The 17710-nt window shown below is 36.7% G+C and overlaps 1 protein-coding gene across 2 annotated transcripts in view; it reads left to right on the forward strand.

The window, feature by feature from the left end:
- Nucleotides 1–4449: 4449 nt before the first annotated feature.
- tbc1d22a (TBC1 domain family, member 22a) overlaps nucleotides 4450–17710 on the forward strand; it is a 149468-nt gene continuing 136207 nt past the window's right edge. For both annotated transcript variants that reach the window (XM_038274533.1, XM_038274532.1), the window contains exons 1-5: nucleotides 4450–4654; nucleotides 5071–5127; nucleotides 10142–10325; nucleotides 10584–10839; nucleotides 13704–13874. In XM_038274533.1, coding sequence (XP_038130461.1) covers nucleotides 4593–4654; nucleotides 5071–5127; nucleotides 10142–10325; nucleotides 10584–10839; nucleotides 13704–13874 — 730 coding nt within the window. In that variant the 5' untranslated portion in view covers nucleotides 4450–4592. The remainder of the gene's footprint in view (nucleotides 4655–5070; nucleotides 5128–10141; nucleotides 10326–10583; nucleotides 10840–13703; nucleotides 13875–17710) is intronic.

Raw genomic sequence — 17710 nt, forward strand, 5'->3', positions numbered from 1 at the left:
TAGTTTTTTTTTTTTTTTTTTTTACCAATTTTTTAAGTTAAAATTGAGTATTTTTGGTCAATAGCTCCCAGGTCATGTGACCTATTGATGCAAAATCAGTGTGAAATTGTTCTACTAGTCTCTGTAGATGGGGCACACTCATTTGTTTTTCATTTTAACTCTTTTTTTATTTTTTAGCAATTTTTTAAGTTAAAATTGAGTATTTTTGGTCAATAGCTCCCAGATCATGTGACCTATTGACGCAAAATCACTTGGAAATTGTTCTACTAGTCTCTGTAGATGGGGCACACTCATTTGATTTTCATTTTAACTCTTTTTTTTATTTTTTTACCAATTTTTTAAGTTAAAATTGAGTATTTTTGGTCAATAGCTCCCAGGTCATGTGACCTATTGATGCAAAATCAGTGTGAAATTGTTCTACTAGTCTCTGTAGATGGGGCACACTCATTTGTTTTTCATTTTAACTCTTTTTTTATTTTTTAGCAATTTTTTAAGTTAAAATTTAGTATTTTTGGTCAATAGCTCCCAGGTCATGTGACCTATTGATGCAAAATCAGTGTGAAATTGTTCTACTAGTCTCTGTAGATGGGGCACACTCATTTGTTTTTCATTTTAACTCTTTTTTTATTTTTTAGCAATTTTTTAAGTTAAAATTGAGTATTTTTGGTCAATAGCTCCCAGATCATGTGACCTATTGACGCAAAATCACTTGGAAATTGTTCTACTAGTCTCTGTAGATGGGGCACACTCATTTGATTTTCATTTTAACTCTTTTTTTTATTTTTTTACCAATTTTTTAAGTTAAAATTGAGTATTTTTGGTCAATAGCTCCCAGGTCATGTGACCTATTGATGCAAAATCAGTGTGAAATTGTTCTACTAGTCTCTGTAGATGGGGCACACTCATTTGTTTTTCATTTTAACTCTTTTTTTATTTTTTAGCAATTTTTTAAGTTAAAATTTAGTATTTTTGGTCAATAGCTCCCAGGTCATGTGACCTATTGATGCAAAATCAGTGTGAAATTGTTCTACTAGTCTCTGTAGATGGGGCACACTCATTTGTTTTTCATTTTAACTCTTTTTTTATTTTTTAGCAATTTTTTAAGTTAAAATTGAGTATTTTTGGTCAATAGCTCCCAGATCATGTGACCTATTGACGCAAAATCACTTGGAAATTGTTCTACTAGTCTCTGTAGATGGGGCACACTCATTTGATTTTCATTTTAACTCTTTTTTTTATTTTTTACCAATTTTTTTAGTTAAAATTTAGTATTTTTGGTCAATAGCTCCCAGGTCATGTGACCTATTGACCCAAAATCAGTGTGAAATTGTTCTACTAGTCTCTGTAGATGGGGCACACTCATTTGTTTTTCATTTTAACTCTTTTTTTATTTTTTTTTTACCAACTTTTTAAGTTAAAATTGAGTATTTTTCGTCAATAGCTCCCAGGTCATGTGACCTATTGACCCAAAATCAGTGTGAAATTGTTCTACTAGTCTCTGTAGATGGGGCACACTCATTTGTTTTTCATTTTAACTCTTTTTTTATTTTTTTTTTACCAACTTTTTAAGTTAAAATTGAGTGTTTTTGGTCAATAGCTCCCAGGTCATGTGACCTATTGACCCAAAATCAGTGTGAAATTGTTCTACTAGTCTCTGTAGATGGGTCACACTCATTTGTCTTGCATTTTAACTCTTTTTTATTTTTTACCACATATGGACACCCTTATGCTTGAACATGGTGTTCGTTATGGACAATCCATGACGAGCACAGAAGTCCAACAACAGAACACCACTCGAGTTCAGATCGGGGCGACCATTCCTCCCAACCATGCCCCTCCAGGTCTCACTGTCATTGCTCACGTGAGCGTTGAAGTCTCCCAGCAGAACAAGGGAGTCCCCAGGAGAGGCACCCTCCAGTTCTCCCTCTAAGGACTCCAAGAAGGGTGGGTAATCTGAACTGTTGTTCGGCCCGTTAGCACAGACAACAGTCAGAACCCGTCCCCCCACCCTTAGGCGGAGCCCTCTCGTTCACCGGGATGAACCCCAACGTACAGGCGCCGAGATGGGGGGCAACAAGTATGCCCACTCCTGCCCAGCGCCTCTCACTGTGGGCAACTCCAGAGTGGAAGTATGTCCAGCCCCTCTATAGGAGACTGGTTCCAGAACCAGAACCATACGTCGAGGTGAGACAGACTATTTCTAGCCGGAACCTCTCAGCCTCACACACTAGCTCCGGTCCCTTCCCACCAGCGAGGTGACATTCCACATCCCAAGAGCCAGCTTCTGCAGCCGAAGATCGGACCACCAGGGTCCCCTCCCCCGGCCAACACACATTGCATACGACCCTTATGGCCCCTCTCACGGGTGGTGGGCCCATGTAAGGGAGGACCCAACAATTCACACTGATTTTGGGTCAATAGGTCACATGACCTGGGAGCTATTGACCAAAAATACTCAATTTTAACTTAAAAAATTGGTAAAAAATAAAAAAAAGAGTTAAAATGAAAGACAAATGAGTGTGCCCCATCTACAGAGACTAGTAGAAAAATTTTACACTGATTTTGGGTCAATAGGTCACATGACCTGGGAGCTATTGAAGAAAAATACTCAATTTTAACTTAAAAAATTGCTAAAAAATAAAAAAACAGTTAAAATGAAAAACAAATAAGTGTGCCCCATCTACAGAGACTAGTGGAACCATTTCACACTGGTTTTGGGTCAATAGGTCACATGACCTGGGAGCTATTGACGAAAAATACTCAATTTTAACTAAAAAAATTGGTAAAAAAATAAAAAAAGAGTTAAAATGCAAAACAAATGAGTGTGCCCCATCACAAGAGACTAGTAGAACAATTTCACACTGATTTTGCATCAATAGGTCACATGACCTGGGAGCTATTGACCAAAAATACTCAATTTTAACTTAAAAATTGGTAAAAAAAAAAAAAAAATTATCTCAATATAATGAGATAGTAACTCAATATAATGAGATAGTATCTCATTATAATGAGATAGTAACTCAATATAATGAGATAGTATCTCATTATAATGAGATAGTAACTCAATATAATGAGTTACTATCTCATTATAATGAGATAGTATCTCATTATAATGAGATACTATCTCATTATATTGAGATAGTTTTTTTTTTTTTTTTTTTACAGAGTGGCGGAAACGGGCTTCCATAAATATCTGTCTGTGGGTGTTTTTTTTTTTTTTTTTTTATTTACATATAAACAATGAAATGTATGTGCAGTGTTTACTGTAAATAAGCCATTCATATTTCTAATGTTCCTCAGTAACAGTTGTATTGACAAATCTCACATCAATCAAAAATTAGCTAAGAGAAAAAAGAAAGAAAAAAAGGAAAATAAACAACTAAAAAGCAAAGGGAATGGGATTTGGGGTGTAGGATGGAAAGGTGAGATCTAAGATAAAAATGTATTGAGATGGAGAGTAGTTTGGAGAGTGGTGGGAGGTGATTTGAGCAATTATGGGAGTAATTAAAATTTCTAAAATATGTCTACGATAGATTGAGTTTTTTATTGTTAAATTGATTTGCTGATTGTCTCAAGAACCAGATTAGTGGAGGAGTTTAAATATCTTGGGGTCTTGTTCATTAATGAGGGGAAGATGGTGAGGCGGATTGGTGCAGCGCCTGTTGTAAAGCGGGTTTACCAGTCCATTGTGGTGAACAGAGAGCTGAGCCAAAAGGCTAAGCTCTCGAGGTACCTGTCGATCTACGTTCTTACACTAATCTATGGTCATTAGCTTTGAATCATGACCTGAAGAACGAGATCCCGGATACAAGCGGCCGAAATGAGTTTTCTCACTAGTGTGTCTGGGCTCTCCCTTAGAGATAGGGTGAGGAGCTCAGTCATCCAGGGAAGACTATTTCCAATGTGATCTAGTAAGTTAGAAACAGTGATGATATTCTTATTAACCCAGGTTGGAACAAAGACAGATTTTTTCCCTTTTAATATATAATAATTATTCCATAAAATAAACATATATGGGGAGAAATTGTTAAGACGGCATACTTCCCATGCAGTAAGAGCCTGTTAATGAAAATAGGAAAGCTTAATTGGTAGATTGCTGATTTTATAATTGCATTTCAAAAGAAATTGCAAGCCACCTAATTTTCAGGAAATAAAATTAGGAATGAAGTGCCAGATAGAGTTAGATTTTTTTTTATGGATTCTTGATTCCATTTGATTTTGAAGATATTGTTCATATCTATAAAGTCGAGGATTTCAATCCATCGTCGCTTCTTGTTCCTGTGAGTAAATTAGATTCCAGATAGAGTCATTTTTCTTTGGGTGGCCTCTCATCTGTAGTTTTAGTAAACATGACGACAGCAGCCCATTGGGATCCTTAAAAGAACGAACTCACTTCTGATTGGCTCCCCAAAAGGAAGCGTCACTCCAGCCAATCACCTTCGCGTTTACTCACCGATGCGGTAGTACCAACATGGCAGCCCTCTGAGTTTTGGAGGAGGGGAGCTGGTGTAAATACAGGCAAATTAAGCGTTTCTGAGACAAGGACAACATCAGGGAGCTTAAGCTGGGGACTTATTGGACTGTTGCGTAAAATGTCGAGCGACGGGAACAAGAAACAGTTCTGGAAAAGAAACGCAGCCAAGGTTCCTGGCAGGTAAGTGACGTGTTCCCCTTCTGTTGGCTAGCTTAGCCACCTAGCTTCTCCTAGTGAAGCTTCAAACGCAGCTTTCACTTCAGCTGCGGGGCTTTTATTAGAGTTTATTAGTTTGGATGAAACTGATGTTGAACTTCTGCTGTTACGCTCGTGCATTCTGCACAGTTTACAACTTCCTGCTTAAGGCTGTCAGAGTGCTGCGATGCTAACAACGGCTAGCACCTGTTAAATCTACCATATAAATATATTGCAAAGTTGAAATATGTTTCTAAAAACACCAACAGAAGCCCAAGAGGATAGATTATTTCATAATATACACATTAATAGTTTAAAATGTATTGCATTGCATTTAGGTAGCATGTTTAGCTTCTGCGGATGAGTCCATTCATTTCCTCCTCTCTGCTTTACTTCCTTAGTATTCAGCATGTGTATGGGGCACAGCATCCACCTTTCGACCCCCTTCTCCATGCCAAGTAAGTTCAGTGTTTCATCATTTTATAAAAAAAAAAGCACTTTGGAGTTGTTTGGGAACTTTATAAACTTTGCCATCTTCTCTGTTCCACTTGTAAAACCAGGCCTTTCAAGCACATTAGTAGCTCTGATCATTTTAAGTTAAGATTATTAAGTTAAGAGTATATTTCCATTATAATAAAGTCTCTGGAAATGACAGAAGGGGATGCTTAAGTTACATTTAGCATTGAAGATTGAGCTATAAAAAGTTATAAAACATTTAGTGCTCAGTTTAAAAAAACAAAACACTCACCCATATTTCATATCTAAAAATCTTAATAGAGTTGAACATCTTTCATTTTTAGCTCTCTGTGTTGTATGATTGCTGAAATCAAATTAAGATTACAAACATTTGATCATCACATACCTATTGCTTAATTGTTAAGTCACCGTCTGAGAGGCACTGAATGAGAATATCCAGGTTATTATCTCTGATCAGGTTTCTACAGTTCAGTAATTTTCACTTTAAATTTTCCTAATAGTATTTTCACCACTTCACACATTGGGACATGCATTGCAAGCTAAACTACTTCAGTGATCACAACAAACATGCAGACTTTAGGGTGCCTTGACTTCATATTTATATTGATGGAGTAATTCATAAGGATAGACATTTGATCACTTTGAAAACTTATAATCATGAATTCCCCATCAGATTTGTCAACTCTCTTTTTTTATATAGCAGCAATTCACATACCATGTACTTTATAGACAAATGTCAAAGAATTCAGAGTGGTTAAAAGTATTCTTTCTAAGGAAACCCTACAGCAATCTCTCACACTAAACATGCATGCAGCAACAGTGGAGAAAAATAACTTTAAAAGAGTGAACTGTCCTGTGCTAAATCCAGCCATTAATGTTTTACGGTAAGGTGCAGCTTCTACTTTACCATTTATATAAATTTGTAAAACACAATGTTTTTCAGAAAAACTTTAATTCTATCTATACCAGGTTTCTCAGCACTACCATTTAAAACCCATAAGCAATCCATGTCTTGCCTTTGTACATAATTGACTAGTGTAACTATTGTGGTGAATTATGGAATTAAATCATCTTAAATATACTTAAACTTGAAGTACAGTTGCATTTATTTGTTATCTGAATGTTTTCAGTAGATTATATTTCAATCTCTTCCCATTGATTGTGTTTCTGATCTTCAGCATTTATGAAATATAGCAAACGATATACCCTATATAAAACCAATGGATCTCATAGTCACCTCATGCTGGTACTAAGGATCAAAGTTTCATTACCACATGTACTTCCACTGAACAGTCAGTTAGATCATGTATAATTACTCAGGTTTTAATGTTAAGACCAAAAAAAAATCTCATTGGCTGTTTATCAACCGCTGCCTGAAATGCGGCACAAGATCTGGGCAAAGGCAAATTTCCCTGATCTCATTAAATGCAACCATTTGAACTGCTTGATGGCTTAGTTAAAGTTACTAATGCATGCCCAAAAAGGGCTTTTGTCACGCCTAACGTTGGAATGTTGAATGATTTGTTGTGCCAGTCAGCAGTGGATGTAAACAAAAGTGTTGAAGTTGTTGGTTAGGAATGTCGCATCTCTGGTTTTGCAGTACTATTTTAGTCAGACCTGGTTCTGGAATCTCCCAGAAACTGAGTCTAGAGGAAAATTTTTTCTTTGAAAAACATAGGTGGAAAGATTCAACAGTACTGTGGACGTACTGCAGATTGTCCTTCCAGGTCCAAGATCATGGATTTATGAGAGTAGCTGAATTTAGACGAAAAGCGTTGCAGAACTTGACATCGTGAAAAATATAAATCAGGTTTCATCCTTGAATCATGAAGGCATGTCTATACTTTTATGCCTAACACTTTGAAATACAGATTTTTTTTCTGATACAAAACCCTGTGCAGTTTTGTTTTAGAACCTAAGCAAGCATCACGTTAAATACTTTCTTGATAAACGCTAGCTATCTAACAGCTTTTCCGCTCTTTGCTCTTCTTCTGCAAAACAGCTCAAACTCAGAATGAAAATAATTTGCTTTCAACCATTAAAATACGTCTGCAGCTGTATTACCATTGCTATATCGGCTTCGATCCATTGTCCTCAACAAATGGAAAAATGTGTTTTTCCAATATGACAAAAAGTAGCCTATGAGGACAGGTGGTGAGTTTTCTGTAAGCAGGGGTAGTTATGCTTTTGGAGGTTTAAAGCATCACACCTTTCTGCCCCTAAATTCACAGTAATGAAGCTGCTGCTATAGGGTAGGAGTATCCCGTTTGGAGTAATGAGCCACATTCTGGTTACCCTGAACCCAGCATCTCTCTCTCTTTTTTTTTCTTTTTCTTTTTTCTCACACTGAACGATTATGTGTCTTGTGTTGTTAATGAGCCTTTGTTTTTCATTACATAAATTAAATGAGCAATGTTAAACAGAAAATGGGGGAATTGCTTTGAATTTGTTTTTCACCATTACAAAAAAAAAAAACAATTAAAAAAAAGTTTTTTTTGTAATTCTACTTGATTGACAGACTATTCCCCACCTCTACATACAAACCCACACCCAACAGTGATAAAGTAAAAACAGTCCATTATTCACTAATTATAATTTCCCTCCTTCTTGTTGTTTAATCATCTAGATTTCCACAGAGGGGTGGACTTTAATTTCCCTGCTTTTTTCTGTGTCATTGTGTAGATTCTCACTTTTTCTTTTCCCTCCAGTCACGATGAAAGCGAGCTAATGCGGCTGCATCTCTTTGTTCTTTATTCTAATGTTTGTCTTTGTAAGAAATCACAGAACCTTCTTCCCTCCACACCTCCCCATGCCACTCACTGCACAGTTAAGAAAAGGTTTGGTTTAATTAAATCTTATATAGAACAAAGAATTTAATTCATTTGAATTTTTGTTTTAATCGTTGTGAAATATTCAGTGCTTGTAATTCATTTTTAGTTTCAGTATTTTAGACTTGGGTAGAATTAAGAGTAAAGGAGAAAAAATTTGATTGCTAAGCATCTTCACTATATTATCACAGAATAACTAATCTGATTGTAATGTGTTGGAATTGAGACAGTTTTAGTTTCACAGGTTGACGTCATAGGATTTCTTTTTAAAAGCAAGTATTTGAAATACTTTTCAGGTTAAAAAACTTTTAAACTAAAATAAAAAGAATGTAGCAGGATATGCGACTGTTGATGAGCCAAATAAAAAATAATAATACTTATACTTAATAATAAATACTTAATAATAAAAAAGTTATTGTTGGGAGAAAAGGTTGTACCAATACCAGTTTCCTTCAGAGAAATAATGCTTCTCAGATCTATAAATGACTGAAATGAATTTATTTTTGTTTTCATAATATTTTTTTTTAAATCATATGTTGGTATGTATTATAAACGGTAGCCATCTTTTTATCTTTTTTTTCTTTTGCTTTCTAGTCCAATGTAAATTAGCTTTGGAGGGTGGGCATTATAAGCTTCTTGCTTCTGCCAATACACCCATTTTCAGACTGTTTTCATTTATGTTATGTGGACATATACGGTCTTTATTATATATTTGTATGTCTGAAATAAATAAATGGATAAATACATTTGTACAGCATTGTTGATGCTGCTTTTTTCTTTCTTCTTCTTTTCCTTAATCAGATAAATTCCTGTTAGAGAAGAAGCCATTGTTTGGTGTTTCATGTCTAATTCCAGCTGAAATTTTGTTTTCTCTTTTGTGGGGTTTCACTAAAATACCCTCACCTTTTTGCTCAGCTTGTAAATAAGCAGTGACTTCTGTGGCCTGCAGGCCTGAATGGGTGAACTAAACAGCTCTTAAAACTTTTTTTGAAGAAGTGATTCTTCAAAATATCAGCAAACTCTGCAGATAATGCCGCTGCCATTTAAGGAACTGAAACCTTAGGACAGCCTCTTATCCATGTATGCAAGAGGGTTGAAATGCACACCACAAAGTGCAAACTGAAAAGCAGTCCAACTATATATGAGAGACAACAGCTTTTTTTAAAAATGGGGTGAAGGGAATAATATTTGCAACATATTCCAAAAATCCCAAAACAATATACATCTTTATATTCAGAATCAAACTGTGCTAAATTAACCTTTACTCAGTTTTGAATAACTGTTCAAATTGTCTCTCTTCTCCACAAATTGACTTGTATTTACCTACCCAGAATGTCGCTAAAATCTGTATAGAATTTGGGCATCAAAGGCCATGAAAGGCCTCGGCAGATGGCCGCTCACACTGAGCATGGTTATGCTGGAGGTTCCTTCCTGTTATAAGGGAGTTTTTCCTCTCCACTGTCACTACATGCATGCTTAGTGTGAGGGATTACATTCAAGTCAATGAGTCGATGCAATCAACTGGTTTTCCTTAGATAGAAAACCTTGAATCAATTTGACTGGATGATCTGGTGAATTGAAAGTGCCTCGAGATGGTGTGTGTTGTGATTTGGCGCTATATAAAATGAATTGAATTGAAAGTTCATCTAGTTGATGAAATGTAATATTTGCTCTTGTAGTGCTGCCAGATCTACATGGGTCTAAATCGAGCCTTTCACCCGGTTATTCCAATGAAGGTGGTGTTGATGTTGTTTTTTCAGCTTTACAGGTGATGGAACAAGTTTCTTTGTTTCTGTCACCGTCCCACGGAGAAGTCTTTTTATTTTTGTTTTCAGGGGCTACTAGAAAGAAAGTTAAACTAAACATGATATTATAACTTTTGCAGTTCTTCAGGATTAGAACGTTTATTAGAATCAGGAACCTAACTGTAAACAGGAAGTAGTTGATTTTACTCTGAATGTTTTATGAAACTGCCAAAGAAAATTAGCTCATGAAATATAGATTTCTGAATTTCTTTACTCTCCCTTCAGTCCTCAGTATCCTCAGTCCATGAATCATCCTTATGTCAATCCAACTTGGTGTTCACCCCCTTCATCTCCTCCGCCGACCTTGTATCTCAGTTGTTTTAACCCCAGCCTCTCCCACATGTCCGCTCTGTGTCTTGCAGCCTGATGAAAGCAGGCAACAAACCCCCTCCCACCACGCCTGGCAAGCCCAAGAAAGCTACCACCTTCCAGGAGTTTGAGAGCATCACCAGTGATGCCTGGGACGTCGGGGATGACGACGACGAGCTGCTGGCCATGGCTGCACAGAACCTAAATATCGAGGTTGTCATGGAGACGGCAAATAAGGTAAAATGCAGGATGGAGTAGTTTACTATAAATCAAACACTCTGGATTCAGCTTGATGCTGTTGGTAATAGTTAGTATTTCAAAGGAATTGAAGAAAAGCAGTTCTTGTAGATAAGAGAGTCCAAATAAGGCTGCCACCTCTTTAGGCAGAAAGAAAGATCTGTTTTAGGTTTCTTCAGGCTTGGACTTTAACATTTCCATTGTGTAAAAACCCAAGACTCATCATTATTTCTGGTTGGTTTACTGTTATCTTCACAGGTGATTGAGAATCACAGCAAGCAGCAGGAGAGGCAGAGGCTAGATGACACAGCAGAGTCGGGTCAGGTAGAGGAAGATGCACAGGAGGAGGTGTTCGCTGAGGAGGAAGAGGAGGAAGAAGAAGAAGAGGAGTATCTCAGAGTGGAGGAAGTAGACGCAATCAGTCCAGATGCGTCGTTTGCCTCTCAGAGCAGCCCTTATAGCGAGAGCCGTCTGGTGAAATCCCACAGCGAAGCTCCGATCGGGTCACCTAAAGGTCAGTACTGTAGATTTCAGCTCCAAAAAATATAATTGTTTTATTTGGACAAATCTGTGTAAGAAAAAGTGAAATACACCCAGAGGTTTTTGATTTAAAAAAAAGAAAACAACGTTCACTATAATCTTAATAAATGCAATACACCCTATGTTTTTAAAGCTGGTGGATCTAGAAGTAACACCAACTTGGAGTATTTTTGAGTTTTTTAGAACGGAAAAAATCTGCCCTTCATTAAAGTATCAATACAACCATCTTAAGACAAACCTGCTCCGTTCTGAGCAGACTGAAAAGACTCTACTGTTCCCTAATCATTACACCTCCTCCATTGTGTTTTATAGCCACTATCAAACCTTTTTGCGTTCTGTATTTTATTGCCTTTAAATCCTGGATTAAAAAGCATATTCAGATTACATTTTTCAAAATTAAACCAGGCTGAACTTTTACCTCTGAAACACTTTTTTCCTTTAAACTGATACCCTTTTTTTAATTGCAGTTTTATCTTATTGGTAAAGCTGTAAACCTCCTTCTTGATCAAGAACCTGGAAATTATGCAGAGAAGTTATCTTTATCTTATTTACCCGTAGACCCTTAGAAATGTTTTCCCTGTTCAAACATAAAGTGATAGGACTCATATTGTCCTGCTTGTGAACATTACACCCTTCTCTTTCCAAAAGGAGCTCTCTAACATCCCTTAGAGTAACTGAGAGTTGGTTTATTTGGTAGCTTTGTTAAATATGTATCCTGAAGTAACTCCAGTATTGAGATCTTCCCTCATATTAACAATTTCATTTAATTTTTTTATGAGAAATTAATGGAATAAAATGAGAAAAGCTCCGCATTTAATCAGCAATCATTAGGTATTTGGTGAATCTGGACGTCTTTCATTAAGCTTATGTTTTGACTTTATAAGTTTGATTAAAAACTACAATTTACCAGGTTAACTTAAACCTATTTTTTTGGCTGTTTTCAGACTGTTTCTGTGTTCAGATGAAGCCCTTTGGCTTCCAGTAGTTTCTCTCCTAATACGGCATTATTTCCTTCTGTGTCTCATGGCAAACGTCCACATATTGTGTGTACTCATTTGATCTGTTCACAAATATATACACAGACTTCCCATAACAGACGATTGTTTTTCTTCCTCAGTTAATTGAAATAATTATTATAGAGCACTGCGACAACATGTAAGCACCACCTACCTCCTCTGTTGGTTTCTTTCATTGAATTGAATGTTTAAGAGACTGTTTAAAGTGCCTCGTTGTTAAATGGACTCCCTAAGTTATAGAGAAACTGCCGCCTGCTTTAATGATCTTTTTTTAATTTTTGTAAGTGCAAATAAAGCACTTGAGAACAGATTTGTAGCCTTTTATTTGTTCCTGTAAAAAGAGAATAAGATATTAAAAGCAGCAAGCTGCCAGTTCTCCTAATTGCCATGATGTGTTTGTGTAACTCTGCCGGCAGTAGAAATGTTGGAGCTTTTGTTCCAACTGTTGGCAGGATGCCTGCCTGAACTTTATCCTGGCAGGAGGAGGATCGCCGCTAATGTTAAAGTCTAAAAACATCTGGATTTGTTGTGACTCTTTGTTCCACCTCTGTTTGAACATGTGACGCCTAAGAGACAGAACTGATTGAAATGTAAATATTAAAAGTTAGCACTGCTGTTCATTTACTCAGGGTTATTGTCGAAACGACAAAGTTGGCTAGGTAACAGTTTCTGAAGCTAATTTGTTGACGGTGCATTAACACTTGAACCTTTCAACGTTTTACTGTTAGATCAACACAGAGTAACACGTTTATCATACTCTGTCTCCCTGTATTTGGTCTAAACCAGTATTGCAAATATAAAGACTGAAATCTGTTTTCCTACCTAAAAAAACCTTAAGCTAACACTGGATAAGATCTCTGAACAACAAGTGTTGGCCTGGATTCCCTTTTTGATTTGGCTCCAAGCCTTGATTTGGCCATTCGAACACTAAAGCGTGATTTCATCTAAACCTAGAGAATTATAAGCTACATGATGCTCAGGTAAAACTAGTGTAGATATTTAATCGCACCTCTGGAAAATGTTTATTTGTTTATGGTTAAATTTACGAAAAAATATAAATAAAAACTCAAACTTTAAAAATTAGATTAAAAAAAAATTTAATTTATTAATTCAATATTTATAGAAAATGAGCATCTAAAGGAAAGATGATTTTAACTAAAATAAACTAAATACCGTAATAGAAAAATACTTTTTCCAATGTTTAAAAGCCACTATGGTGTCCCTAAAGGTCCAGATGTGGCACTGAAGCCTCAGATTGCTAATCTAAGCTTTTCCCTTTTAGCTCTTAAACCTTTGTGGTGTTTGTCCTTTTGGTTGGTGACCTGTAGCTCCAAGTTTTTTGCAGCCTGCATTCGGTTTTCCTTCATAATTCTCCTCCATTGATCACAGAGAAGCCTCCACACTATGCATTATAACTGTGAACTGAAAAAAAGAATGCATCCATTTTTGGCATTTAGTTAATCATATTTATTTACTTTAACACAATTTTTTTCATGTTAGCAGGCTAGGACATAAAACAATTGTGTTAAAGTAACTAAATATGATTAAGTAAATGACGAAAATGGTTGCATTCTTTTTTTTCAGTGAAAGGATGCTGCATTCTGAGCTATGTGCAGCATTCGTCTTCACACTAAAGCTGTCTTCACTTCATGAAGACCTTTTAGGGGTATAAATCCATTTAATCAAGTTACTATTTAAAGAGCTGTTGATTTCACTCAGGTTCCTCTCACAACGAAGGGCAGCTGGCAAACGTGTGTGCTGTTTAAAATGGCTTGGCGTTTATGTAACCTGTCTCTTTATCTCGTCTCCATCCTTCAACCAGATGCAGCAGGCCTCCACAGACAGAGGTCTCTGCCCCACCGGCCGCCCGTCATCCCATTAGTGGCTCGCATGGCTGACCAGAACACATCTGGCACCCCGGCCATGACGGAGAGGGAAGCGTCCCGCCTGGATAAGTTCAAACAGTTGCTGGCGGGGCCCAACACAGATCTGGGTAAGCGATACTGTGCCAGCAGCCTCCACTTATCTGGCAGAGGCTGTGTCACAAGGCCTTTGGTCGCCCTTCTGAATATCCCTTTATTCCTCACTAATTGTCTAGCTTCATCCTTTTCTTTACCTTTTAAAGCTCTCTCACTTCCTTATTTTCTTGCGCTCCTCTGCTTCTCACTTTGTCTGCCAGCTGTGCTGAGCTGTTAACGATGTAGTGTGTTTGGGGGGGGGAGTCATCCCGCCATCTGGACATGCAGATTAGAAACACCAGCAACAACAAAAGCAAATGACAGGCCTTTGTTCTAACCAAACGACAGGCCTTTATTGTTTATCTAGCCCCGGAGACTTTTCTACCCTAGTGGCCTGGAAACACCTCTGGACCTTTTTCTTTTTCCACTTTGTGTCCTTTGAAGCAAACTTCAGGCAACTTGATCAGGAACTTGTTGCATGTGTTTCATGAAGTTGATGAGCTAATTTAGGTCTGTCATCCAGATTCAAGTTTAAAGATCAAAATATTGAGTTAATTTGTTAAAAAGATAATACCACAGTAAATTCCACAGTGTTAAATATGCAGTGTCAAAGTACACTCCCTAGAGTTCTAATTTAACACTAATTCAGAATGGGACCAAATGCACTCTTAAAGTGCTACTTTAACACTGCAAAATTTACTTTGTAAGAACAGATATTGAGACGCTCCATATTGAGTTACTGTAGAGTTTTGGTTTAAATAGGTTTTTTAAGCTCTAGAAAGTAAAGATTTACATTAGAAATTTCTTGCCGATTTGCAAGTTTTGTAAAGCTCTGGCATGTAAATGCAGAATTTTGACCAATCCTCTTTCTCTTTAGAAGCTATAGTATATTCTAAGTCCCTCAATAAAATTCTATTAAGATGTCTTTAGTATTTTCTGCTTGAGATTGGTATGATTGAGTTTCCTAAAAGGCTGCCAACATTGAAAAATATCCAGTGCTCCACAACAGATGGAGATAAAAAGAACTTAAAAATAAAAAGGGGCAACTTTGCTGCATTGAGTCAAGCCTTTCTGTTACCTGTTTGATTTCTTGCTCTCTCTCCCTCTTACAGTGTGAATGAATATTAGGCTGCAAGTTGATAATGTGCTCCATTTTTTTTCCTAAATTATTATTTTTAATTATTAAAGCAATGTTAAAGCTGAAAAACGCAACTTTGTGATCCTTTAACTAAGCTTTCTTTCTGAGAAAAGTTTAATACGGGCACAATCGGGACCCATAAAGCTACAAGTAGTCAGGACCATATCACTAGCCACAAAAAAGTAGATTTCTTTCAAGAAATCTACTTTTTTTTTTTTTAACAGTAATTAGACAGGAATTAGGGATGGAGAGAAGAGGAAAACATGTAACAAAGGTCAGGAGTTGAACCTCAGACAGGTGCATTGAGGATTAAATTGCCGTCGTCTGTGGATTGCCATTTTGCATATACAAATCTCCTGTTTGCTTACTGAGTGGCCCAACATACTGCCTGCAAAGAAAGCAACAATTTACTGGAGAATGTGCTATGTGCCTGTCTATGAAGCTCAAATATAGAGTAGATGGCAAGCATTAGATTTTTATTTTTGTAGTATGTCTAAATGTAATTTTAATACACAAATTTCTGCTTTTGTTTTTGGATAAGCGTAAGATGTATTTTTTGTGTCTTAAAACACAATCATTGAGAATAAATTTTTAAAGGTGATAAGCAGATATAAAGAACATAAAAACAGATGTAGGGATTAATTGTCTGAACTGAAGTGTAAGCACCTAAAAAGGTGCAAGGGGCACGTTTGCTACAGCCGTCCTGTGGTTTATTTTCCCTCGGCAGGCATTTTGGATTTAATGACTTCATAATTAGCTTTTCTGGAAGGTTTACCTTATGAAATATTCATAAAGCACCCTGACTGATTTTTACTATCATTGATAGTTGATGACCCAAAGAAACGTGATATCAGAATATTAGAAAATCTTTTTTCTTTCTTCCTGAATTTAACGTGTTATCAGTTTGCTGTGGAATAATGTATTGGAGTACTGCAACAGGAATGCCGCTCATTTGTTTGTCCATCCCTTTATCTGTTTGATTATTTTTTCATCCATGCTTCATTGTTCACCCTACTATCTGTCCATTCATCCCCTTTTTTTTTTAAATACTTTTTTCTGTTAAATTTGATTGTTTGTCCTACCATCCGTCCAGCCTTGCACCCTTCTGTCCCATCAGTTTGTAGGCCATAGTTTAGGTCCTCTACCCATTAGTCAATACCTCCTTCCTCCTTATAACTGATGTTTGCACTTTTGACCTTTATTAGAATACCTACGGTAGATTTATAAATAAGTTTTGGAATCATTTATTTTTCCTGCTGACCAAGATTGGCTTGAAAACTCTGTTAATATGAGAAAAATTAAGAAAAATACAGAATAGGGACGTAGAAAATGTATGAGGACATTAAGAGTTAGCTGTCAGCTAGGTAAACTGTCGTTTTTCTCTATAATGATGTAGCAGTGAATATTTGACTGCCATACATCCGACGATTTGTCTGTTTACACCACTATCACTCTTCTGTACCTTCCTCCACTCTGTTTTGCAGTTCATTAGTGAACTGTGGCTTTTTACTGAGGGAACATGTGTTATTGCTGTGTTGAGTCAACTCTACAAGTCTGCGTTCAGAGTCATAAACCCACTTGCTTTTACTTCATTGTTGCCAGGGCTCCAGTGCCCACATAATGTAAATTTATATTAAATTGAATAATAAACAATAAGTAGAGATTTGGAAATTTTATCTGCCCAGTTTTTTTTAAATCCAGTGTAGGCTGGTTTGATGGAAATCAGGCAGGAAATTTAGTTGCTTTTATGCTTTTCATTGTAGGATGTTAAAAAGGTGGAACTGGTTTTCATGGTAGCAGTTCTTAATTTTCTACATTAGTTGTTTTTAATTAGCTGCTATCGAGCAGATTGAATTATAAATACAAAAATGTTGCCTTTAGTTCGTGCGGAATGGATGAATTGATAAGTGTATGGTCCAGTGGTTGGAAGGATTGATAGATAAACTAATGATTGAATAAATCGTTGGATTAATAGGGCGGCTGATGGACCAATATGTAATAGGAATAAGTAGTTGAGCTGGAAGTGATGGGCAAGCCAATATGCCCATTTCATCCCTCTGACTGACGTCTGGGCTTGCTAACCCAAGGTTCTGTCTAACGAATTTCAGCACAATTTCCTGAATTTTTTCGAAAATAAGACAATTAGACCAATACGCTGAGTTTTAATGAGCGTTACGCCTTTGGAAACTGTTTTTAAACACGTTTGCTGCCTTATTTGCACATATAACTGAGAAACCTGAACCCATGCCTTCCTGCCCCAACAGCAGACTGAGGGAGCAACATTTGAAAACAGGCGTAGAGTATTTAGGTTTTGAGGGAGTCAAAATTTTGTTCTACATTCATAAACTAATCATGGTGGGAACCCTGATAAGAAGACCGATGGAAGAGCAGAAGGATGCACGGATGGAGGAATGACTACGTACGGAGAATCTGGACATTCAGATATTTTCTTTGTGATCAGGACCTGAAGAATAAGCAAATTTGAAGCTTTTCCAGTGATTAGATGAAACTTTACAAATGGATATTAAATGTGGGTTTGAAATAAACCCCTTTCATTTAGTTTGATCAGAGCTTATGCTCCGCTCATATCTAAACTTTAGCTGCTAAGTTCAGAACCTGAAATGCAAAGTTTGAGTTTTTATTCCAGATTGGACGGTCTTCCTCTGCCCCCCTGCTTCAATGAACCCTGCAATCAACACAAACAGGTTTGCTAATCCTCAGCGTTAGTCAGCA

Source organism: Cyprinodon tularosa, unplaced genomic scaffold (genome assembly GCF_016077235.1).
Source record: "Cyprinodon tularosa strain WSP-4 unplaced genomic scaffold, ASM1607723v1 ctg92, whole genome shotgun sequence".
Lineage (NCBI taxonomy): Eukaryota > Metazoa > Chordata > Actinopteri > Cyprinodontiformes > Cyprinodontidae > Cyprinodon > Cyprinodon tularosa.